General features: G+C 43.4%; 1 protein-coding gene across 6 annotated transcripts in view; it reads left to right on the top strand.

Annotated features, from left to right (window-relative positions):
• LTBP1 (latent transforming growth factor beta binding protein 1) overlaps window positions 1-25969 on the top strand; it is a 402027-nt gene that overhangs the window by 206177 nt on the left and 169881 nt on the right. For all 6 annotated transcript variants that reach the window (XM_045979278.1, XM_045979276.1, XM_045979280.1 and 3 more), the window contains 2 exons: window positions 4192-4416; window positions 5805-6079. In XM_045979278.1, the coding sequence (XP_045835234.1) occupies window positions 4192-4416; window positions 5805-6079 (500 nt within the window). The remainder of the gene's footprint in view (window positions 1-4191; window positions 4417-5804; window positions 6080-25969) is intronic.

The following is a 25969-nucleotide window of genomic DNA, read 5'->3' on the forward strand; positions in this document are numbered from 1 at the left end:
AACTTACCGAAAGTAGTTTGAACACATTTGCTTTCTTACTGTGTACTGTACGACATGTCTGTCTTTTCTCTGCTGCAGTGAATTGTCCTGTTCCTTCTTGAGTCTGGATCTGCATCCAGCATTGGTGCTTTCACAGCTGTGAACTCTGTGTTCCTTCCATGTCACTTCCTCTGGGACATCTTCATCTTCTTCCTTACAGTGACTTTCCAGTTTAGTGAAATTCCACTGTTACCCTTTTTTTTTTAAATTTTTTAAATATTTATTTCTTATTTTTTTATAAACATATATTTTTATCCCTAGGGGTACAGGTCTGTGAATCACCAGGTTTACACACTTCACAGCACTCACCATAGCACATACCCTCCCCAATGTCCATAACCCCACTCCCCCTCTCCCAACCCCACCTCCCTCCAGCAACCCCCAGTTTGTTTTGTGAGATTAAGAGTCACTTATGGTTTGTCTCCCTCCCCATCCCATCTTGTTTCATTTATTCTTCTCCTATCCCCCAACCCCCCATGTTGCCTCTCCACGTCCTCATATCAGGGAGATCATATGATAGTTGTCTTTCTCCGATTGACTTATTTCACTAAGCATGATCCCCTCCAGTTCCATCCATGTCGTCGCAAATGGCAAGATTTCATTTCTTTTGATACTGTTACCCTTTTTATTTCTGGGTTACACTTGTTTGTGCTGACCCCACACCTTCTGTTGATTATACACTTCTGTAAAATGTCCGGCGAGTTTATTCCCATGAGATGAGGAAGGGCAACACGACTGCCTGCTGTCTGTCTGTCTGTCTGTCTGTGCATGAACTGAACGACGGATGAGCAGGGACCGGATGCCGACTGTCGTGGAAGTGACGGCATGGTTTAGCGATCATGATAGGCTTCGATTGTTCGCGCAGGGATTTCTGGACCAACACGCTCGCGGTGAAGTTTGTGCTTTATGTAGTTCAGCATTAATATACTGTGACAATTGAAGTGGTAACCCTGCTGTTTGGGGGCTACTGGTGTTAGGGGACCAAACGGTGGTCCCTGAAATTCAAGCACTTTGGAACCACGCAAAGTGAAGAGTGCCTTATTCTGGTGGTAAACTGTTTGTAATACATTTAAATCTTGGCCTGACGCCCCTTGCCTGTTACAGTGAATCCACTGTAGCCAAGTGACCTAGAAATTGAATTGAGAAGTGAACTGGGAGTTATGAAGTGTTTGACTCAACCACAGAGTCTGCTTTGACTCCTCTCCTCTTACCTAATACCTCAGTGGAGTGGGCGCTGGAGGGAGCATGTTAGCTTCCATCCAGCATGGGCAGGCCCTGGACATGGTGTCTGGGTGGCCCCCTTGGTCATTTTTTCTGGCTCTCTCCTTCCTTCTCTTCCTCAGCCTGTTCTTTACTTCCTGTGTCCTGTCTCCTGGTACTGATTCTCCCTCCATCATTATATTTGTGTGTGTCTCGGTTCCCATTGCTGTGATCCGCATCTGGGTGGAGGTTTTGTTTTTTTTTTTTTTTTTTCCTTCAGTGACTACAGTCACCTCCTAACTGAATTCCCCACCTTCGTCGCTCACTCCTCCAGCTGACCTCACCTGCCATCACGAGAGAACTCTTCCTGATAGTCAGTCTTCCTGAGATCTCTCCTTGGGGCCTCCCAGCTCCGAAACCGATGGCAGAGTAAAACTCACACTTCTTACCAGGCAGGGCTTTAAGGACTTGCATTGTCTGCCTCAAGCCTGCCTCTCCCATTTTATCACCTTGCCCCTTGCCTCAGGAACCCAGAATTGTAACAAGACAGCTGTATTCCTCATCTCCCAAATACACCTGCTTCCCTCCTTCATTTTCCTCAAAAGCACTCCTCTTTGTTTTTCTGACCCCTGCCCATTTTCAAAGACATACCCCAAATGATCTTTCCCGTACAGTCTATTTTGATTTCCCAAAAAGGTGTTTTCTCCTCTCTGATAGCCCACCAGATTTGCATTTTATAATTTCCAGTTGTCACTTCTATGCCGATCTGTGTTGACAGTTACCCTGTATTGTCTGCTCAGTTAGCTTTCATGTTCTCAAATGGCAGGGGCTGGATCTTTAGGAGCACCTGGAATAGTATTGGACAAAGTGATAGGCGCAAATTGTTTCATTGCTTCATTCATGTTTTTTCCACCTCTGGCTTTCCTCTGGAAGCTGAACTGCATGCTAGAAGTAAAACATAGCAAGAAGAGGTTCCCTGACCTCACAGAACTCTAGTTGAATGAGGCATGCACAAAAGTAGTCAGACAACCCATGCAGCGGTAAGCTGGGTACCAGGACGATCCGTGAATGAGAAACATGGAGGCATAGAAGAGGGGCACCACACCCAGGTGAAGGGCAGCTGGGAATGTGTCTAGAAAGGGGGACAATTAAGCAAAGTCTAAAAGATAAGGAGGTGTCAGGTAGGTGACGGGGGCTGGAATGGAAAGAGTGTTCAGGTCGTGGACATGGGATGGGTAAAGCACAAGAGGACCCTGAATACTGAAGAAATGAATGGAATTCAGTTTAGCTGGGCGTAGAAAATGAGGTGAGACCCATAAATGATAAGCCTTCGGAAGGACCAGGGGTCCTGTGATGGGAAGGAACTGGAAATACCTGATGAGTGTTTACAAGGGAGGACCTCCAGGACTGGATACTTGGATGGGTGAAGTGCAGGAGCAGCAAAGAGGTTTCTGTTAAGGACCACGTGGTGAATGGAGGTATTGAGGGGAGATGATGAATTTGATTTTGGATATTTCCAGTTTGAGTTGCTTGTGGAATCTCTACATGAAGAGATATTGTAGTAGAGAGTTTGAAGCTCAGTGGTTCAAAAAAAGTGGAAAGCTTTGGTTAAGAAATACAAATTTGGGTGACATCAGCATCTGAATGGTGGAGAAGGAGTATATAGCATTAGCAAAGATGAGGAAGTTAATATCAAATCTTAAAGCATACCAATACTTCAAAGGCATAGGAACTGGAGTCCGCGCAGAATATTAAGTTGAAATGAGCAGAGAGGAAGGAGCACAATGGGTGAGTGAGATGTGATCAAAATCAAAGAAAGAGTGAAATGTGTTCCTTGGGTTTAGCAACATGAAGCCTGTAAGTCACCTTGGTAAGAGGAGCGTCCTGTAGAAAACAGGCAGGGTCCAAGCTAGATGGTAGTGTGTGGAGAAGTGGACAGTTCTTTGAAAGGCTGATCATGGAGGAGAAAATTTAAAAAGGGTAGAAGCTGGAAGGACATGGAGTTGAGGTGCTTTTACTGTTCAAGCTGGTAGGAATCCGATCGTGTTAAAAGGCTGGTGGGAAGAATTTGTTAGTGATAAAGAAGCTGTCTATAAGCTGAATTTAGATAGAACTTAAAACTCCCCTTACAGTTCTTGACCCCATGTGTCCTTTTATCTTTCTTTATTCTACATCAGTTAAAGTCCACACAACTAATCACTCAGAAACAGATCCGCTGTTTCACTGTGGTCTTGTTATCCCACTGAGACTGCAAATTCCTGTACAGCAGGGTCCACACTGACCTCCCTGGTTCTAGTTAGCACTTAGCTCCCTGTCTTAGAGAAAACCCTCAACAGATACTTTTGGCACTCTCCTAGGTTTCTTTGTTTATTTTTTGAGGAGATAACTAATGTCCCCTGTGTGCCAGAAATTATTCTAGATGCCGAGGATATAAAAATCACTAAGCCAGACATATCTCTTTTTCCCAAGGACTTTATAATCTTGGGAGACAGTTAATAAACAAGTAATAAAACACAAAAGCAAAGTAATTTTAGAATGCAATAGATAGATAATAATCTTGAGTGACTGTGTGTATAAATATACACACACATACACATATATATGTACACATACATATATATTTGAATACATCTGTATCTATCTATATATACATATATCTATTTATCTCTCTCGATAGATAGATAGATAGATAGATATCTTCTTCTCCCTGAATTCTTTCCATTGTTGGGGAGAACAGCCATAAGCAGTTGGAGAGTTAAATGTCATAAGAAGACAGTAAGTAACAGAGGCTATTGTTTTCTTCATGTAGTAACTTCGTCGTTGACTATTTCTAAAGTCAGCAGAAATGTGACGGTTATAATGGGCTGTGTGTTTTGGGAGTTTTGTTGGTTGGTTGTTACTTAGCATTTGAGAAACTAACCAACGCTCCACATGTTCTCTTTTCCCTTTTAGTCATTTGCCATCTTCCATGTATGAATGGCGGCCAGTGCAGCTCAAGGGACAAATGCCAGTGCCCTCCGAATTTCACAGGGAAGCTTTGTCAGATCCCCGTCCACGGTGGCAGCGTGCCAAAACTGTATCAGCATTCCCAGCAGTCAGGCAAGGCCCTGGGAACACATGTAGTCCACTCCACACATACCTTGCCCCTGACCATGACCAGCCAACAAGGAGTCAAAGGTAAGCTTATTTATTTTCTTTTTGCCCACTCATCAGACTTCTGGTAACTTTTCAAACCCACATGGAAGCGAGTATCTGCCCCTGGCAGGACTGGTATTGAATCAGAAACAAGTATGTGATCTGTGGCCCAAGAAATGGCGGCAGGGACAGAATACGGGCCCAGGTATGTGGCTGCAGTACTTTCTAGACCATAGAGATTTGGTATCTAGGAAATAAACCAGAAAGGAGCCCATCCTTCTGTGCTGGCTCTGAGCATCAAAAGCTGTTATGCACACATTTTTGGGAGGGCCCAGGAAACAGAAAGATGAGCAAGGATCACATGCTACCTGCTGGTGAATGCCTGGTTTATTTTGTAGTTGAAGGACGCTTGGGTTTAGTTATAAACAATCAGTTAACCTCACTGGGCTTCAGTTGATTCCTCTGTAGAGGAAGGTAAACTAGGTCACTTGGAACTCAGGAATTCTATGACTAACTCATTCTTTTAAACCTGGCATCTCCTCCATGCCCAGTTTTTGGAAAGGGGTCAGAGAAGTGTGACTGGCCTTTACTCTGTAAAACTTGAATGTTAGCATCACAAGATGAAATTGTATGTGAAAGCAGCAGAGAGTAAACACAGACATAAAATATCACACGTGGGTCTTTGGTAGGACACAAGGTGCACACAAGTACGTCCACACTCCGCTGTTCGGGCCAAAAGAATGACGCTTTGTGATATTGTTATTTCCTCTGTTGATGTAGAAAGATGAATCTTCCAAGTTTGGCAATGGAAACTCTGAGAGATGCAAAAGTAATCAAACTCTTGAGTCTTTACTACTATCCTTTGATAAAATGTACCCAACAACCATAGGCAGCATGGATTTCATAGTTTCCTGACTCTGAAAAATGAACTTTTGTCTCATGAATGGGTTACTGGGAGAGGCTTTAATTTCTCTGTATACGTCCAGTTTTATCCCTTAAAAATACATAAATTCAGGACGAGTTTGTATTTTATTTTATTTATTTTTTATTTTTTTATTTTTATATTTTATTTATTTGACAGAGAGAAATCACAACTAGGCAGAGACACAGGCAGAGAGAGAGGAGGAAGCAGGCTCGCTGCGGAGCAGAGAGCCCGATGTGGGGCTCGATCCCAGAACCCTGGGACCATGACCTGAGCCGAAGGCAGAGGCTTTAACCCACTGAGCCACCCAGGCGCCCCTAGTTTGTATTTTAGATGTATCCTCTTATTCTCCAGAGTTGATGGCTATACGGCAGACATGCATATACACTCTACATTTTATGCCCTGGGTGGGGATACACATGTAGCTACATACGTGTGTATGTAATTTTTGCTCTCATGCCAATTTGCATGTTATTCATGACTGACTTTTTGTCCTGATCTCTTTTAGTGAAATTTCCTCCCAACATTGTCAACATCCATGTGAAACACCCTCCCGAGGCTTCAGTCCAGATACATCAGGTTTCAAGAATCGATGGCCCAACAGGCCAGAAGGCAAAAGAAGCTCAACCGGGCCAATCCCAAATCTCTTACCAAGGACTTCCTGTCCAGAAGACGCAGACAGTACATTCCACATACTCTCACCAGCAAGTCATCCCCCATGTCTATCCCGTGGCTGCGAAGACGCAGCTTGGCCGGTGCTTCCAGGAAACCGTTGGGTCACAGGTGAGCAACACTGTCTAGCCCGTGTTAGGAACACATTCTAGATAGGTCTTGTAGTAGTAGGAAAACCAGAGTTGGTAAGATCATCTTCTACAGAAGGGGTTGGCAGACTGACCCACAAGCCTGGAACACAGACACATCCATTCATTTACGTATGTCTATCCTTGCATTCATGCTGTATGATAAAATTATGTCATGTCAGTGAGATCGTGTGACAGCCAAGTCCTAAAATGTGGTCTGCAAAGCCCTTTACAGAAAAAAGTTTGTTGACCTCAGTCTGTAATATTAAGTAGTGATCTTTCATAATTGCTGCTGGAAGTCCATGATTGCCTGCTTATATATTTTCTTCATTTAAGGTGATCTGTGTATAAAACATGTGCCCGCCGTGAGACATGGTATATGAGATGGGTTCTGCAAAGATGTTTGAAAACTTTTATGCCTTTTTGCAATAGCTTGCAGGTTGTAGTTACAGAGGAAATTTGACCCCTTTGTGTAGTAATAACTTGACATCTTTTCTCTCCTGATAAAAATTCATAACTAGAATGGTGATGCAGGAGTTGTTTGAAGTGCATTTTAATATTGAATTTACATGGAACTTCAGGCCTATATCATAAAGTGGGAGAAAGGCTGAATTTTCTTTAAAATTCATTGTTGAATGTGCATAGCAAAGTCAATGGAAATACATTGGTTTCTCTACCCCAGCTACTTTGTGCTGCTTGCTTTGGGATCACATGATAACGATGTCAGTTTGTCCTGTGGTTTTCCTTGTCATTTGATATGGTTTGGATCCCCCATGAGAAGAGTAGATGAGGTGACTATATTATTATTTAGCTGTTGTTACCTGAATATTAAAAGAAATACTGTATGTGGGAAGTATTTGTAGAATCAGTCGTTACTGCTTTAAAAACCTAGAAAATACTTTTCAGGTTCTGGACAAGTCCATGGTAGGGTTATAATCTTTCTTCTAGGCCAGTAAGATAAAATTGATTTACAGACCCAAATAGAAAAGAGCAGCCATGGGGATAGAATTAAGGGTCTTGGCTAGTGCCATGGGCCCAGCACTGTGCTGGGAAGCCAGCTTCCTTATGAGGTAGAGATAAGAATATGGAGGTCTGTCAAGATGAGACAACGTAATGGGAGCCCCACTTTGCAAACATTAAAGAACTCTGCAAGTGTTAGCTTAGAAGGTGCTTATCTATCCAGATAGAGTCAAACTTAAAAATAGAGTAGGTGATTGCTCATGTCCTGTAATTTCAGTAAAGCAAGGAAGGCTCAATTTCCCCAATCATAACCTTTGTCACCCGCCTGCAGCTACCTGACATATGCCCACTGAAGAGCACCTTTTCATTCCTCAGTTGAAGACCGGGCTTAGACAAATGCTTTTTAGAGAAGGAACATCATCAACTTAGCTTAGAAGTGAAGGCTGGATTCTTGTGCTAAGGGCTGGTTTTGATAGGGTCAGTGGTCTGAAGAAGCTTTGTACTTCACAACATTGCCCTGGGTTGGCCTTGGAGAAAGAGGATGATTTTGGTGCCATTTGCATTGTTTAGTCATTCCGGCTTGGGTTGGTCATGAGAAAGAAAAAAGCCAGTTCTTTTAAAACTACGTGCCCAGTATCTTTCTCCCTAATTTCCAAGTTGGAACACAGAGCCTAAAAAGTAACAAAAGGAGGCATTAACAAACTTACAACTTTGGTATAATAGTAGGGAGATGATTGCTAACGAGGACGGATAAAAATAAACTATTTACTTTTGAGCCTCAGCTGGACAATACAGTCAAAGTGAATTGGGTAATTGGTGGCGTTGCCCAAATAATTTGAACTCCATGGAATACTTTTGCCTTATCTGGATACTTTTCTGACTTTGGGTCTGAGTGATCCAGACAGTGATCTCAGTTCTTAATTTATTTTGCATGTGTAGTCACCAATACACAGCTTCAAAATGAGACCTGTTTTCAGAAAACATTTTCAGTGTGTATTTGTCTTCTTGTTACTGAGAAGTGTTGCTGGGTGCCTGTGATTGCCCAATTAATTTGTGTAATTAGGATGATCTAGGCATTTAAAATATATACACTACTGGGGCACCTGGGTGGCTCAGTTGGCTAAGTGTCTGCCTTCGACTCAGGTCATGATCCCAGCATCCTGGGATGGAGTCCTAGTGCTGGGCTCCCTGCTCCCTGCATCTCCGTCTTCCTCTGCCCCTACCCCTGCTTGTGCTCTCTCGCTGTCTCACTCTCTCAAATAAATAAAATCTTTTAAAAAAAATGGAAATATACACTACTGGTAAATCGTCAGTAGTATACAAGATACATCCTACAAGGGTGTTGGAAAAACATGTGTGCTTTCTTGCTGTGGTTAGTTTGCAAATAAAACTCCGGGAGGAGGTGTAGGTAGATTTTGAATGAATTGCAGAAACAGCTGCATATATTCTCACTTAGGGTGCATTGCTTTGCTGAGCTGAAACACTCTTATTAGCTGCAGATTTTGGCTGTTGAGACTTTGAATGCCTTAGAGTCATCGGTAAGCACCTGTGCTTTTGTGTTGCCATGAGAGGTCATATACAGAACAAATTTGGCATTAATTGCCCTTGTTTCTATGGCACATTCTAATAATTAGACGGTAAACTTAGGGTTGAAGTACAGCGTTTGCACATCATCCTTGAGGTACTCTTGCCAAAAATGTTTAACCTGAACTTACTCAAGGTCTTACACCGTGACCTCTCCAGCTCATCAGGAAGGAGGAAGCCAACTAAAAGTATCACACACATGCCTCCTCCCTCGGACAGATTCATAATGTGGGACGTTATTGTCTGGTTTCTTCAAAAATCTTCTCATGGCAAAAAAAGGGCAGAGTGACTTTTCTAGAAAGAGACAAAGGGACACCGTGACAAATGTAACATATGAACCTTAATCAAATCCTGGTTAGAAGAACATGCACACGCAACACCCCGCTCTAAAGGACATTCGGGGAGCAATTGGGGAAATCTGAACAGGACTGGATATTTGATGATATTTTGGAATTGCTGTTGTTTAGGTGTGATAATGGTGTGGGGGTTATTGTGTAGGACCGTGTCCTTATTCTTGAGAGATGCATGTTGAAAGTTTTAGGGGTAAAATCCCGTGATGTCAGTAATTTATTTTCAAGTGCATTTGACATGGAAATGCGGCAAAATCTTAACTGTTGTTGACCCTGAGCAGTGGGTATTCAAGTGGTCATTGTATTATTCTTTGAATATGTCCGAGTCTTTGATAATTTCTTGAGGAAGAGAAACAGAAAAATGATCACTTTCTCGACTTAGAATAATCGAATTTTAAGCTGAACTTAAAAGCTATAACTTTGATACATTTTATGAATTTTAAGAAAGTAATTTTAGGGGTGCCTGGGTGGCTCAGTCATTAAGCAGCTGCCTTCGGCTTAGGTCATGATGCCAGGGTCCTGGGATTGAGCCCCACATCAGGCTCCCTGCTCAGTGAAGAGTCTGCTTCTCCCTCTCCCTCTGCCTGCCGCTCTGCCTACTTGTGCTCTCTCTATCTGTCAAATAAATGAATAAAATCTTTTTTTTAAAAAAAGGTAACTTTTAAAGTTTCAACTTAGGAAAGAACGGGGTGGATGGATGTGGGAATGGTAGACATGGGGAGGCCAGGGAAGAGAAGTTGGCCTTGGTCCATTTATGAATTGACCAGGGTCCAGTCCAAGAAGTGAAGTTGAAAGTAAAGATGAATGTCTGAGCTTTTGTGAAGAATTGGACATCAGGATTTGATTACGGGGTGTTGGAAAGAAAAAGATGGTGATGAGTTGGACCATTCTGAACTTCCTTGCTTCAGAAATCAGGTAAATGCTCACTCTCCTTGATTAACTGACCCTGGGGGAGGATTTTAAGGTGAAGATGAGTAGTAGGCATATCTTTGTTTTAAGCTGCCCCATCCTTGACTGACATCAAGAATGGTGTATTCTTGAGTATCAGTTGGGAGACCCAGTGTTGTTTCAGAGATGGAATGAGAGTGAATGAATGGAGAAGATTTAGTGGGGCAGCAAATAGATCTGGTGGGGATAAATTCATGAGAACAGAGGACATCTCTTTGGTTTGTTGTATTATGAAGAGAAAAGAACAGGAATAATGGAATTGGAAGTTTATATTTTTCACCTTGACAGAGGGTATCAAGATACGAGGGTGGGGGCTGGAGTGGGGAGGAAGAATCAGTCCCATTGTTTTACTGTTCTAGAAAGTGATGTCCCATCTTGGAGTCCTCAAAATAATTTCTTATTCTTTAGATCATATAAAGTATTGATATCTGTGTGAATCTGTTGGGTACAGGCATCATTAAATTCATGTTAAAGTATTAAAAGGATACAAATTAATAGAATGTATGGTGTGGCTGAGAGAAATGGGTTTCGTGAATATAGACCAAATCTGAGGTTGTTAACAAGTCATAATTTTGGCAATTAGGTATCCGTGCTATCTGAAGTAAATCGTGGTATGTTTGAAAACATTTTGGAAGGTTTGCTTACTGTATTGATCAAGTTAGAATTGCATCTCCAGTGGTTACAATTACCATCTGCTTTTAGGAAAATCTCCTGGTATTTCAAATGCTTAAAACTTGAACATTTCCATGCTAGTTTTCATCCCTAAGGAGAGGCCAAATTTCAGAAAATACCCCTCTAATTTCTTTTTTTGCATCACAGGGACATTGAATATATATACCTTTTCCATTGTACAAGGGTTTCCTTTGTTTTAAATTGGTTCTATTAACAGTGACCTAAATTTGAAATGTACTTGGCATTTGAGTTTTTGGTTGTTTTAAGCATGTTTTATTTGTTGCCCAGTTGCTGGAAACAAACATTTGCAGTGACCTAATGATGCCAGATGGTAAGAAAAGACCTCGTCTGAGAAGTGTTTAGTATCATGATGTAGGGCTTGGGGTCCAGTGTCCATGCTTGGGTCTGCCATTGCCTAGTTGTGCAATCATGTGCTCTTTGTTAAACACGGGAACATGCCCCTTAATTAGACACAGACATTACAAAATGAGACAAAAAAATTGAAGTGCTTCAAGACCTTCCTGTTGAAAATGCCAAAAGAGCAGAAAATTCCATGTATAAAGACCTGAGTTAACTAAGAACAGAAATACTGGAAAGCCTGAAGTAGGTGTAAACAGAAAATATATTTTTAGTACAGTGCTTTAGCGCAGATAAAGATGATCAAACAACATACAACCCCTCTTCTGTAGTTTGCAACTATGAATGTCCATACGTTTAAAAAAAAACCCGTAGGAAACCAACTCTAAGATTAAATTCTATGATATGCATTCTGTAGAAAAAATAATCCTTATGTGGATTAGGAGGAAGAGAAAGGAGCAGTACTTGTCGTGAAATCCTGAAATTATTGGAAAAGCCTTTCTTTCCTTTAATTCCTGCTCATACAAGTAATAAGAGCTGGGGCAAAACTAAGTTAAGGCAACCCAAGAATTATGTGGGGGATCCTCTTAGAGGTTCCAGGTGCTGTTTTATCAGTTCTCTTTAGACAGGAAAAATGGAAACAGAATGGGCCTTCGGAGAAATAATTGGATATAATTGGAGATTTGTCTTTTTTGGCAGATAAATTCAATAACATTCCCAGTCTCTAAACCTTAGTACTAAGACACACACACACACACACACACACAATTTTTGAAGGGTCAAACAGATGCACTTAACTTTTGTTTCAAAAAAATTTTTTTTAGGGGTGCCTGGGTGGCTCAGTGGGTTAAAGCCTCTGCGTTTGGCTCAGGTCATGATCTCAGGGTCCTGGGATCGAGCCCTGCATCGGGCTCTCTGCTCAGCAGGGAGCCTGCTTCCTCCTCTCTCTCTGCCTGCCTCTCTGCCTACTTGTGATCTCTGTCTGTCAAATAAATAAATAAAAATCTTTGAAAAAAAAAAAGACTTGCTTTCCTTTAAAAAAAAATTTTTTTTAAAGTAAACATCATGGAGAAATTAACAGGAAAGTGTGAGCTCATCAAAGTGGAAACTATCCTAATTATGGCTGAAAGTACTTTTTAAAAAAAAAAATCTCAATTCTTCTGTGACAGGACTTTGAAGAAAAATATTTCTTGGTTTCTACCACACAGAAGCAGTGAGAAAGTAGGGAAACAGATGCCAGGTCTGTCAGTTCCACATGGCAGAAAAAAAATACAGATGGATGGATAGATACCCGCGTGGCTTGTTACCGATGTGCGTATAGAGACACACTGCAGACTTTGAAAATCTCTGCTCGGTGATGGAAAATGAATTTAGTGCTCAATTAAGGGTGCTGGGACATGAAGTTCTGCTTAGAAATCTGTTCTCTAGTTTCCACAGAGTCACCTTGGCTGTGACCGCAAGTGCCCTGCTGGAACGAGGCATAAGGCTGAGATGAAATAGCTGGTTGAGGGTATTCTGATGGGGAGGAGGCCAGAATCATGGTAGCATTTCGTATTGGTTATCTCCCTCAACTGAGTCCGCAAGTGACATACGCAGCTGAGACTTCTGAAGAAGGAATGACTGTAAGACATTTTACCAAAGACGCCTGGCCTCTTGCGGATGTATTACCCCTTCTGTGTGACGGGGAATAGAGTCCGCTAGACTGGGTCAGCAGTGGGTACAGGTGTGCATGTGGCCCTCGACCCATCCGCATTTCCCCAGCCACATACTTGGAGGGTCAGGGCCATCCCCAGTGAACTTGGCCTTTATCTTCTTGCTGATGTACTGCCGGGCAGTGACTAGGAAAGGACAGGGCAAGGGCTACCAGACATCGGCCTTCTCTGTGAGCAGAGAGCCCCACCAGGGGTGTCTGATGGCATTTACTGACGTTTGGCCTCCTTCAGGTGGAATAAGTCATTAACACCAGGCACTTCCTATGACATCTGGGTTTTTCTTCAGTGTCCCACTCAAATACTCCTTTGGCATAATCGAAGAAATACTTAATTGAGTGTTAGTGAGTCTGGTTGTCTCCAGTGGCTCTAAAAAGCCACCCTTGCCAAAGCTTACCTGTGTCGGCAAGAACCATCACTGAGCGTGCCCCACACATGTCAGTGATGAGAGCGCGGGGCTCTCTGGCGGGGGCTGGTCTTGTTCCAGCAGCCTCTGCCAGACCTCCTTTGTGCGGGGCCCCTCTTGCTTCAAGCTGAAAAGATCAGGAAAGACAGGGATAAAATCCAAAGGGAGAAAGAGCTGCGTGTCACTGGGCTTCTGCCAGTGGCAGGGAGAGCTGCTAGTTTGACTTGGAGCGAATGTGGGACGAAGACATTAGGATAATCAAAATAGAGATTCGTAGAACTGCAGTAGAGTCCTTCAGAGAATGGACGATGACCCAGACATTCCCCTTCCTGCTGCCTAATACTGGTCTTCACCCGGGCCAGTGTTTCTGGGTGCCTCCGAGTGTCCGCTTTGAGTGTTCACGGCCCCCGGCCTGTTTCATAGACACGTTTATGCTTCCTGAGTCCTCCTCAAGCCCCTGCTCTCAGACAGTTTTCATTTTATTGGCAATGAAAATGCCTTTATCATGACATGGAATATCAGATTTCCATGTTTTATACCTCTAGGGCTCACTAAAATAATTAATGTACTGTATTAATAATTAGACTATTAATATTTAGACTCCCACGTTTGCTGAGCAACAGGCAATGAAGGAATTGTGGGGGTAGCGGAGAGTGGCAGTGTGATAGGTCACTTCAGATACTGGCAACGTGGCAGGATTTTGCGGTTCTGACGTTTGACGGTGACAGTTCTAAGTACGCTGGAAGTAGTTCGAAGGGACCAAGGCTTGAGATGCTGGTTGACTGGGGCTCTGTACATTACAAAATTGTTTAGAGTCGCGGCCTGATAGCCTGACCCTGATATTCTAGGGGTCTTTTTTTTTTTTTTTGGTTTCATCTACATGATCCCTTAGAATTGAGATTTGCTAAAACAAAGTGGAATCATCTGGTTTACTTTAAAAAAAAAAATCAAACTAAACCCCAGTCCTCTGGAATCTGACCCATAAATTTGTGAAGAAGAAAGCAACATTGCCCTGGGTTGAGAGATGACAGAATGTCTCCCCTGGGCTGTCCTGCCTCTTCTCCCACAGTGATGATAGTCCAGGTTTCTTTTTCTTTCTCATCCTTCCATTCCCCCCGCCCTGTTGTTTCCTTTTATATATCAGAAAATATATGTATGAGATAGAATATTCTGTCTCCTTGAGGTCTTTTTCATGAGACTGTGTCTTTATTATAGCGATGCTGTCGTACAGACTTGCCATAGCTCTTTTGAAGCTGCTGTTTCAGAATGGGTTCATGAGCTGCAAAAGAAAATTAGTCTCTCTCTCTCTCTGCACCTCACTCATTTGCTACAGTGTCAGTGGATCGAAGCCTTCCAGTGGTCACTTCAGCCTCCAGCAAGCAAGGATGTGCACCATGGAGGATTTGAAAATGTGCGTCTTCAGCCCTGAAGAGAATTCTGAAATCCAGACAGAGTAGCTCTGTTTTGAACAAAAACAGCAATGCTTTCAAGATGACACTTTGAAGAGGTCCAGTTTAGAGAATGTGCAGGCTTTAACGGAGTTGTTCAGAAGATGGTATGAGCGTTCTGCAGCTTAGCGGCAGGTGTCCTAGTAACTCAGTGCGTTTGTATAAAATCTATAGTTGATAGAGAACATTGCCATTTAGAACCTTACTTGACCTTTAAAACACAAGGCGAAGTTGGCGTTTTTGTCTCCCAATTACTTATGTGAAATGGAGCCTCAGAAGAGGGTAACAGCCCTGTTGGTGTTTCCATGTCCATAGATCTTTCTCCATTTTTTTGCAAACGCGCCCTACCTCTGGCCCTCAGGCTTTTCATTTTTTCAAATAACTTTGGCTGAGAAGACTACCACGGCCTCCTCTGGTCCTGCAGTCCTCTGATTGTGGTAATTTTGACATCTTTCTTCTTTTCTGGTCTTACATGTCCCTGATAGTTACATATGCACAGGATCTGTGGACAGAGCAAATTGCGCCAATATAAAATGTATCAAGACCTGCGATGATCTCCCAAATCCGGCCAGACCTGAGAGCTTCCTCTCCGGTGTTGGCTCTTCCAGAAAGCCTTCCAGCCCTCCAGCCCATGTTCGCTCTCTCCTCCCTGAACTCCCACTGCATTTGGAATCCAATCAGACCATTTTGAATGTAATTCTCAAAATGGTTGGTTTCGACCCTCTTTCCCCTGCAAGGCTGTGCTTCTTGGTGGGGCGGGGGGCTTTTAGGAATTGAGCTCAGCGCAGGGCACAAAGGAGTAGTCAGTAAATGCATGATTAGGTTTAGCTAGGTTGCGCTGTCGTCAGAAATTAACATGACAGGAGCCTGCTTTTTGCAGAGAGCACCGTGCTGGGTCTCCCTCCAGTGCCAAGCTGATGGGCTTCCACCTTAATGCTGTGCTATAGGCAATAGGTGGCCTCCTTAATTCCTACAATGGGGAGAAAGAGCTGCTGCGAGGGACCCTCCTTTTCCCACAACCCTTGTTCAGGAGGAGTCCCTTGGCCCTGCCTGTCGGGGCTATGGACTCAGGTGGCCCTCCCAAAATGTATGTGGAAATCTCAACCTCAAATGTGACTTTATTTGGAGGTGGCATCAATGAGGAGGTCATTAAGATTCAGTGAGATTGTAGGGGTGGAGCCTTGAGGTGACAGAATTAGTGTCCTTTTAAGAAGTGATCCTGGGTGGCTCAGTGGGTTAAGCCGCTGCCTTCGGCTCAGGTCATGATCTCAGGGTCCTGGGATCGAGTTCCGCATCGGGCTCTCTGCTCGGCGGGGAGCCTGCTTCCCTCTCTCTCTGCCTGCCTCTCTACCAACTTGTGATCTCTCTCTGCCAAATAAATAAATAAAATCTTTAAAAAAAAAAGAAGTGATCCCCGAGGACTCCCGTTCTCTGCCATATGTGGACCCAGCAAGAGGGCAGCCTCCTACAAGCCAGGAAGAAAGACCTCACCAGAGCTGACCATTCTCTTACTTTAAGCCTGCAGAGCTGTGAGAAATGCACGTCTGTTATTTAAACCCCCTACTCTCTGCTGCTTTGTTAGCAGGAGTCTGAGCTGACCCATGGTAGTTAGGAAGCCGGCATATGTGGGGAAGCGAGGACAAGTGGTTCTTTGGTGAGCAGTGAATGTTCCCACCACAAGCGGTGGCGTGTGGTCAAGACAGACCTGGTTTCCTGCTCCCAGGGAACTAAAGAAACCTATGAATATGATTTGTGGCATTCAGTTTTTCTACACTATTTGCAACCAAACCACAGGTAATTATTAGTTTTGAGTTCTGTGTACTTGGATAAGGCACAGAAAACCTGGGAGCGTAACCAGATGAGGCACGTGTTAGAATTTGCACAGTGGTATGAAACCCAAAATGTGTTTTGTTCCTTGCAGTGTCTCTACATAAACAAAAAAGAACCTGAGACGCACTGAAGCTTAATACAGAAAATTTCCCTCAATACAGTTGTAGAAAGAAGCATTGGGGAAAAGAGGCCTTTATGTTCATCATTTTGGGAGTGATCCAGTTGTCATGGTAACAACAACCATGCCTGGATGCCCATCTTTATTTCCCTCTCAACACGAGTCTGTCTTTTTAGTCACATCCTGGGTGATGGAACTTTGAATAAATTGCATGTTCTCAGCACCGAGGGCAAGGATTTACGATGTGATTTGTGTTGTTTTGCTGCAAGGATAGGCTAATGGGAATTATGATGTCAGAATATAATGATGACAATACTTATTCTTTTCACAGTGTACGAATAGCAAGATACATATATATTGCAACTGTTGAAATGCTTAAATCGTTGTAGAGATAGAGAAAATAGCCCAAACTTAATTGTTTCTTTAGAAACGATGTCAAGCAGAATCAGAAGTTTCATGCTTAAGAATTTTTTTTCCCCTTTGTATGTTACTTTTAAAACCATTTTTGCCTTCGTGTAACTTTTAAAAGACCATTTCATAAACTAAAGTAGTTGTCTGGAATTCCTTGAAGCCCATGGTTTGGCTTCAGCAGGCTTTAAACAAATACACTGTCAGAAATCAATGTGGGTACATTTCCAGCAGTTAATGCCCTAGTCACAGTAGATATTTTGTAAAATCAATAGCCTGAAATATCAGAGGATTATGGTTGTATCAGATACCCCAAATGCCTAACATTGTTTTAATTACTCTAATAAAAGAAAGCTGGGTGGATTTAAAAAACAACAACAACAACAAAAAAAAAAACCTTGCCTATAAAGAATGTTCTGCTCAAGCCAAAGCAAATTTTTTACAAGTTCTTTTAGAAAATCTGGAAGTATTTAAGCATTTTCCTCTTCTTAGGAGACAATGCCTGTTATCCCGCCAGTGCTCCCCCGTACAATATTCTTCTTTATGACAACAGGCCTTTAGGACAAGTTGATCAAATATGTTGCTGTAGTTGCATTAATGATAGGCTTCGATATTTGGACCCTCTTTCTTACTGGCACGTAGAAATAAGCATATTTAATGTTGTAGTGCGTGGACATTGAGGAGCTCTCCTGAGGTTTTCCAGTTTAGTTTGGGACCACGTTTGGTCCGGAGGCTACAGGCACACTGTTTTGCTGGGAAGATGGGTAAAAGTCACTGTCCGGAGTAGAGATGTGTTTATATCATAGTGGAAAAGATTGATGATAGGAATAAAGAAGAGCTGTGACAGAAGTTTGGATGAACCCCCCCCCCCCATTATATACAGTTAAAACTTTCCCCATAAGGGACCTCATTCTGGTTCTTACGAGAAGTCCAGGATTTCCAAAAAAGGGATTCACATTCCTCAACCAAATTTAGAGTACTGAGGGTATAGCTTCTGTTTGCCAGAAAAGCTCAGTTTTCTGCCAGAACGCTGGAATGAGATTTTTCTAGCTCTGGGTGGAGATGAACATCTCAACGGCACAGGTGGGAGAATTTACAGGAGACCCGTGCAGTGGGGGTTGATAAATCATAATGTGGTTTTATATGGGTCACAGCTCACAATATTGCAAAATCCACATCTCCATGACTCTCTTGAATGATTTCTGATACTTTGCCTCTTGATAATCATAATGTAATTCACTATAATTACTACAATCTAGAAAATAGCTGTTTAAGAGCTGAGATTATTTTCAGGAAGACAGAGCTGCCTTTTTTTTTTTTTTTTTGTGAGGAAAAATTTTTTTTGCAGGAAAGAGGTGAGCATGAAGTAGGGTCAAGAAGAGGAGACCCAGGGGCGCCTGGGTGGCTCAGTGGGTTAAGCCTCTGCCTTCTGCTCAGGTCATGATCCCAGGGTTCTGGGATCGAGCCCCGCATCAGGCTCTCTGCTCAGCGGGGGGCCTGCTTCCCCTTCTCCCTCTGCCTGCCTCTCTGCCTACTTGTGATCTCTCTGTGTGTGTCAATAAATAAATAAAATCTTTTAAAAAGAAGAAGAAGAGGAGGAGGAGGAGACTGATCCTGGTCATCACTGATCACCCTGATCTCAGTCAGGACATGTTGTTAGGACTGGCAAACACACGGCATCAGAGAATGTCCTGCATTAGTCTGGTAGTCAGGGGACATTTAAGGAACACTGACCTTCATAGGATTTCTCTGATATGGCAAACCATGCCACTCATAGCTCCTGGTTATTCTCTACTTCTGCAACGGAGCCTTTATAAAATCATAGAATGTAGGCACATGATTGAATATGAGTAGTTAGTCTATACTTCAGAGTTTATTAATGAGGAAGCTGAAGTCCAGAGAAGTGAATTAGTTTGGTTCACATCTGGTATTGACTTTGTGGCTGGTGAGGACTAGAACTGAGGCTTTGTGGTTCCTACTCTGGTGTTCTTTGTACTAGTCCCTCCTGGCTCTTAGGCCATTTCTTTTGGACACAGTATATTCACAAGAAACCATTGCTATCTGTATAAATCGGCTCAGGCTGCCATAACAAAAGTCCGTAGTCTGGGTAGCTTACACAACCAAAACTTACTCTCTTACAGTTGGGGAGATTGGAAGTCTGAGATCGGGATGCTCACAGATCCATTTCTTGGTGGGGCTCTTTTCCTGGTGTCTAGATACCCACCTTCTTGATGTGCTTACGTGATAGAGAGAGAGGGAATCTGTGCTCTGGTCTTTATTCCCTTCCTAATAAGGACACTAATCCCATCATGGCAACTCCACTCTCATGACTTCATCTAAACCTAATTACTTCCCCTACAGAGAACCAAGCAGGGGTTGATAGAGGGAAGGTGGACAGGGGATGGTCTCAGTGGGTGATGGATATTAAGGAGGGCACTAAATGCCACTTTTGATGAGCACTGGGTGTTATATGTAAGTGAAGACTCACTAAATTTTACTCCTGAAACCAATATTCCACTGTATGTTAACCAACTAGAATTCAAATAAAAGTTTGAAAAAAAATTTAATTAAAAATGAATAAATGGGGGCGCCTGGGTGGCTCAGTGGATTGGGCCGCTGCCTTCGGCTCGGGTCGTGATCTCGGGGTCCTGGGATCGAGCCCCGCGTCGGGCTCTCTGCTCCGCGGGGAGCCTGCTTCCTCCTCTCTCTCTGCCTGCCTCTCTGCCTACTTGTGATCTCTCTCTCTCTGTCAAATCAATAAAATAAAATCTTAAAAAAAAAAATGAATAAATGAATTAGGCATAGTAAGAGATTAACAATAATAATAATAAAGGAGAGCAATTATAATAATATACTGTAATAGAATTTATGTGAGTATGGAAAAAAATAAAAATAAATCTCATTACTTCCCAACGGCCCCACCTCCCCATGTCATTGCATTAGAGCTCGGGGCTTCAACACAGGGATTTGGGGGATGAGGCTGAACCTGGAAGGACAGATAGATTTTCTGGGGCCTATTTTCGTGAGTACCATGTTCTGCGGTGTTTTATGACTAAACCATGGGTGCTTGTGGGCAAGATGTGCAGAGTGGGCTCTGCTCTTTTGGCTTCATGGTCTTGATCTTCTGGCACCAAGACATAGTGGGTGACCGAAAGGATCTCGATGTCCCCAAAATGAAATTTGCTGTTGGAACGTTGATATTAACTGGTTGAATTATGGTAATTCAGTGACATATTGTTGTGTCTCTTGAGGAGAATTAGAATGAAATCCATACAATTAGAAATCTTCCACAGCGTTTATTCTCTGAGCATTTGTTGTTTTTCACGAGCCAGAAATAATAATAATCTGAAGTGTTTCACAAAAGTGCACTTTTGTGAAAACCTCAACATTTTTAGCAAAATTTATGTAATATCTTCTTTTTCTTTTCATATTTCTATATCTAAATTATTTTTATATCTCATTTCTTGAGAAACTGAATCTGGGACATCACATCCTGAATAATTGTTAAGTTACTTAGTCCTTTGTTAAATCAACCCTCGTTTCTAGGCCCGGAGAAAGGGATTTAACATTGTGAGCCTTGTGCATGCTGGCCGTCTAACGTCTCATAGATAATGGCTCACTCCTCTTGAGAGCTCTGTGAAAATGGGCATTTTTAGTTATGTTTTATAGAGGAGGACATAGGCAGTGAGAGGCTGAGAGTTTTGTCCATGGTAATAATACATGTGGTAACTGGTCAAGTCAACCAGCACCAGCCCATTTTGGTCCAACCTCAAAAGCTGTGCTCTTGGGATGCCTGCGTGGCTCAGTGGGTTAAGCCTCTGCCTTCGGCTTAGGTCATGATCTCAGGGTCCTGGGATCAACTCCCACATTGGGTTCTCTGCTTTGCGGGGAGTCTGCTTCCTCCTCTCTCTGTCTCTGCCTGCCTCTCTGCCTGCTAGTGATCTCTGTCTGTCAAATAAATAAAATCTTAAAAAAAAAAAAAAAAGCTGTGCTCTTACCCTTTACTCTGCTACAGTCATCTTACAGACTTCTCACTTGGTCCATAGGGACTGTGATTGTGCGAAAAGGTCAATTTCACCTTCAGAGAGGACCAGTTCTAATGGACATGTAGATGCCTGGGTGTTTGTTTTGTGGGGGATAGCATTTGTTGGGGAAAGAGCTCGTTTTGTGCTGAACTTAAAAATTCCCTTGTGGGACACCTGGGTGACTCAGTCAGTTAAGTGTCTTCAGCTTAAGTCATGATCCTGGAGTCCCAGGATCGAGCCCCACTTCGGACTCCCTGGTCAGCTGGAAGGAGGCCCCTCACCCCGCTTATGTTCTCTCTCTCAGATGAATAAATAAAATCTTAAAAAAAAAAAAAAAAAACCCTCCCTTGTGCTCTTTCCTGGAGGAGAAGTATTGCGAATGGGCCTTTAACAATTATCCAATTTTGATTTTTTTGGTCCTCTGATAACTGTTCGTGTTGACTTTAGATATAATTTATTCCTCTCCCCACCCCCCCATTAATAATATACTCTATGTTGATAATTTCTTTTTTACTCTTGAGGGGGAGTTTCAGATGTAGAAAACTATACTTAAATAAAAACAATGTTTTCCTCTTTTTTTTTTTTTTAAGATTTTATTTATTTGACAGAGAGAGCACAAGCAGGCCAAGAGGCAGGCAGAGAGAGGGGGGAAGCAGGTTTTCTGCTGAGCAGAGAGCCTGATGTGGGGCTCAATCCCAGAACCCTGAGATTATGACACGAGCCAAAGTCAGAGGCTTAAACCACTGAGCCACCCAGGCGCCCCTCTTCTCCTCTTTATCAGTATTTCTGTGTTTGTCATCACTTCAGAGATGCTATATATTTCACTGGAAGCAGTGCGCAACTTCTTACTTTGGGGAAGGGAACTACCTTCTGATTAATTTTGGTACCTAACCACAAACTGAATCCCAAATTTGGAAAATTCTCCATGGCTCAGCTCTATCTCATGCTCTGACTTTCCCCACCCACTCCCTCCGTTCCTCCGTCTTTGGCCTGCCTTCCTCCGCCCTTCCCCTCCCACCCACCTGCCCCTGGGTCCTCTCCCAGTCAGTGGTCAGTTCTGGGCTCAGCCAGAGCTGCTCCATCTCTTTGGAATCTGTCTCTCCAGCCCAGCAGTTGAGTCACTGCCTTGCTTCAGCTCTTGCCTAAATACAGTCCTGCATACTCTTGCAAGAGTTGCAGTGAGTCAGCCTTCTCTGTTCTTTCATGTTTTACTTTAGTGCATTTAAAAAATCTGTATCACTTTAACATTTTAAGCTGTTATTTGTTTTTTTGTCTCCAGTGCCTTTTTCTCTTTGGGAAAACATTCTTTATTTAAACTCAGTAATTTATGCTTCATTGTAGCATGGTTCCTGATGGCAAAGTAAACCGAGTTCTGTACGTGTGATACTGGATAATTCCCAAGAGTATTTTCAGATTGTCATTTTTTTTTAAAGATTTTATTTATTTATATGGCAGAGGAGAGATCACAAGTAGACAGAGAGGCAGGCAGAGAGAGAGGGGAAAGCAGGCTCCCGGCTGAGCAGAGAGCCCGATGTGGGGCTCGATCCCAGGACCCTGAGATCATGACCTGAGCCCAAGGCAGAGGCTTAACCCACTGAGCCACCCAGGTTCCCCCAGATTGTCATTTTTAAGTGTCTTAAATAGGAAAGCTAAATAGTAGGTCTTTGACATGGTGGCCATCTCCATTCAGTGGCTCTTTTACTAGTGGAGTAATCTAAAGTGTTTTATTTTTTTTTAAAGGTTTTATTTATTTATTTGACAGAGAAAGACACAGTGAGAGAGGGAACTCAGGCAGAGGGAGTGGGAGAGGGAGAAACAGGCTCCACACCGGACAGGGAATTCAATGCAGGGCTTGATCCCAGGACCCCGGGATCATAACCCAAGCCAAAGGCAGCTGCCTAACGACTGAGCCACCCAGGCGCCCCATCTGAACTGTTTTAATGATTGTATGCTAGGAAGCTAACAGATGGCCAGCTCTTGAACATTTGATAGGTTGTACTCAACACAGGACACCAGCTGAGAGAGCAGACAGGGATTCAGCCCATGCTGTGTTTACTGAATGCTGTGTCCTGATGCAGAACACATCTTAAGGGTCACTTTCTCCCAGTCCCTGCACAGGGGCTGCAGGGATAGGGCAGCCCTTCTCAGACACACATCATTTACTCTCACCACAATCCTTGGCTGTTGGGATTATTGTCCCATAGTCCCATTATTAGCCCAGAGAGGCTGGGCAGTCTGGTGAACATCTCACTGCTCATGAGAGAGAGTGGGGATCCAGATCCAGGTTTACTGATTCTAATCCAGCACCGTCGTCTTCTACCCACTGCGGGATCTTCCTTCCCCAGAACTTGGCACAACACAATAAACACTCTCAGAATGAGGATACCGTAGGTGCTAGTGATTTTAAGGCATGAAAATTAAATCTTATGAAGCCATGCTCCAATATTTATCACAACCTCCTCAAATTACCATTCATCTCTGAAGCATCTCCAGTGGTAAGTTTTTAATTGACAAAAATGACAGCCCTTCGTTGCCAAATGGTAAGTTTTGAACTGTCATGCCTGCTCAGGTGTTTATAGGGAGATCTGAAAAACCTGCAATCACAGCTTAACTTCGATTCTCAAGAAAATGCCATCCTTGGTAGCACCTCAAACCTGAGGTTGAAATCTGAAGTTTTCTCAACCAGGCCAAGATGTGGAAAAGTACATTATTCCACAATCTGTTTATTCTTAACAACTGCTTTAAAAAATGAAAGGTTTGGGGCACCTGAGTGGCTCAGTGGGTTAAGCTGCTGCCTTCGGCTCAGGTCATGATCTCAGGGTCCTGGGATCGAGTCCCGCATCGGCCTCTCTGCTCAGCAGGAAGCCTGCTTCCCCCTCTCTCTCTGCCTGCCTCTCTGCCTATTTGTGACCTCTCTCTGTCAAATAAATAAATAAAATCTTAAAAAAAAATGAAAGGTTTTTGCGTCATCGCGTATGATAATTTTGCGTTGTAAAAGGTAAAACGTGGGTATTCATGGAGCAGTTGTAACAATTCTTGAATAGTTTTACCTTGTGAGGCGGAGCGCTGACACAGGGAGGGAGGAAAGGTCACTGAATTATTTTCTTGCACTCAGTCTTCTAAGAATCATGGCCAGTGCCCTGGTGAATTGGGGCTGGGAGTTGCTCTGTTTGTTTTTCTCTTTTCTGTCCAGTTTACGTAAGTCCTGTAGGAGGAAGCTCAGTCTGGCGTGAGCATCTCTGGAGAGACTGATGTGAGGAAGGAAGTGAGACTTGAAAAAAGATGGTTAGGAGTGTTTCTACCCAGATACAGTCCGGAACGCAGTTGTGAGAGCAACCGAAGTTCTTGAGGTTGGCTCCGGTGTGTAGTAGCTTGCCTTCTCTAAATCAAGTAATGTGACCTATCAGTAGGTATTGAACACAGAACCCTTGACCTGGCAGAAACCATAGAAGACACTCACTTCATGTCCTGGACATTCCTGTCAGGTGGTCCCCCAGCTTCCGCTCCCAGGGAAGCTGTCAGCGTCTTCCATCGCGGAGGAGCATTCTCTGTGGAAAAGGTTTCCTGCTGGATGACATAAATCCTCTCTTCCTGTGGTCTGTGGCCTTTAGTCCTGCCCATCCCTTCAGCCCCTACCTGGCTTCGGGCCACAAGCTTGTTGAGCCTATCTGAACTCTGCCATCCTGGCCACACCCAGTCTCGCCTCGCCTTTCTTCGCTTAATGCTCACAGGACCTGGTTCTCAGAACCAGCACTGTTCTACTTGCTGCTGTAGGGGGGTGGTCACGCAGTTGCCCAACCCTAGCAGGGACGTGTGGAGGGACAGTGTCCCCGGTGTGCGGCCGGACAGTGGGTGAGCTTTTCGAGGAGCTCTAGCACAGTGCTTACTTGATGGGATAGATTTTTTTTTTTTCTGGCTTGAGATAACTAAATATGGGCTGTACATTTTTTAGCCTATTTCTTCTGGGTTACTGATACGTAAGATATGCCTTGAAATGAGAGAGAGGCTTTCTCTGAAGATGCGGTGAATGAGACACTGAGGAGAAATTGCATTTGTGTTTTTCACTTGTCAAAAATCACCTCCATGTGGGCATAAAAATGCAGTTAGGCAGAGCCAGTGTTGGGTCCTTGTGATGGCGTCTCATGAAGAAGCAGAATCCGCTGCTCAGAGAGAAGGGCATTCTGAATCCTAATTCTCCCTCTTCCTTGTGATTCTCTCCAGTGTGACCTTCAGTGTGGAGGAGAAAAGCTTCTCTTCCACCTTCTTTTTCCTCTGGCCACGTCTTCCATCCAAGTAAGATTTCATGGTGGTAGGTGTAGTCTCTTGTGTGAGAGCCCACATGAGCCCACATTAGCCCACATTAGATCTCTCAGGCCTTTTCTGACTCACATGGAAGCCTCTTCATGATTAACTACCTCAAAGGGCATGTGTGAGACTTTGTGCCTTGTCAGAAGCCCGACTTCATCCCTTGCAGCCTATTATTATCTTGTGCAGGCCCAGTTTTGAGAAGAACACACAGTTTCATGGTACCACCTACACCGTCATTTATTTAATCGATTTGGACGGTTTGTGCTGCTCTTGGCCTTGGACCTGCAAAAACAAAGCCATGGGATAAAGCAGCCCAAATCCTGTAATGAAAACCTTGTACCTTTTCTGAGGCCTGGTAGAGAGAGATGATTTATTCTTACCCTACCAAATAAAACATTCTAGGAATCTGAGGTGAAAATTGGAGTTTAACTGCTACTAACATTTTGAGTGTATAAAATCAGCAAGTGTTGAAAGTTTTGCTTGATGAAGAGAAGGACCTGTGGAATCTGGTACAAGAATGGTCTACATCTGAGGTACACGGGTCTCTTCATAAAACTGGAAATAAGCAGGAGGTACCCTGGCAGCTGGATGCAGCGGTGGGGACAGATCTCTGTGTTCTCAGCATCATCACTGGTTTCGAGTCTTGGGCCTGTAGCACAGTTCCCTCTTCCTTCTTCCTGTTTCCTCTTTCAGACGGGAGCCTTCTGTGACTGAGCCAAAGGAGTCTGGGGACGACCTGAACCCAGCCAC

This window comes from Meles meles, chromosome 15 (genome assembly GCF_922984935.1).
Source record: "Meles meles chromosome 15, mMelMel3.1 paternal haplotype, whole genome shotgun sequence".
In the NCBI taxonomy this organism is placed as follows: Eukaryota; Metazoa; Chordata; class Mammalia; order Carnivora; family Mustelidae; genus Meles; species Meles meles.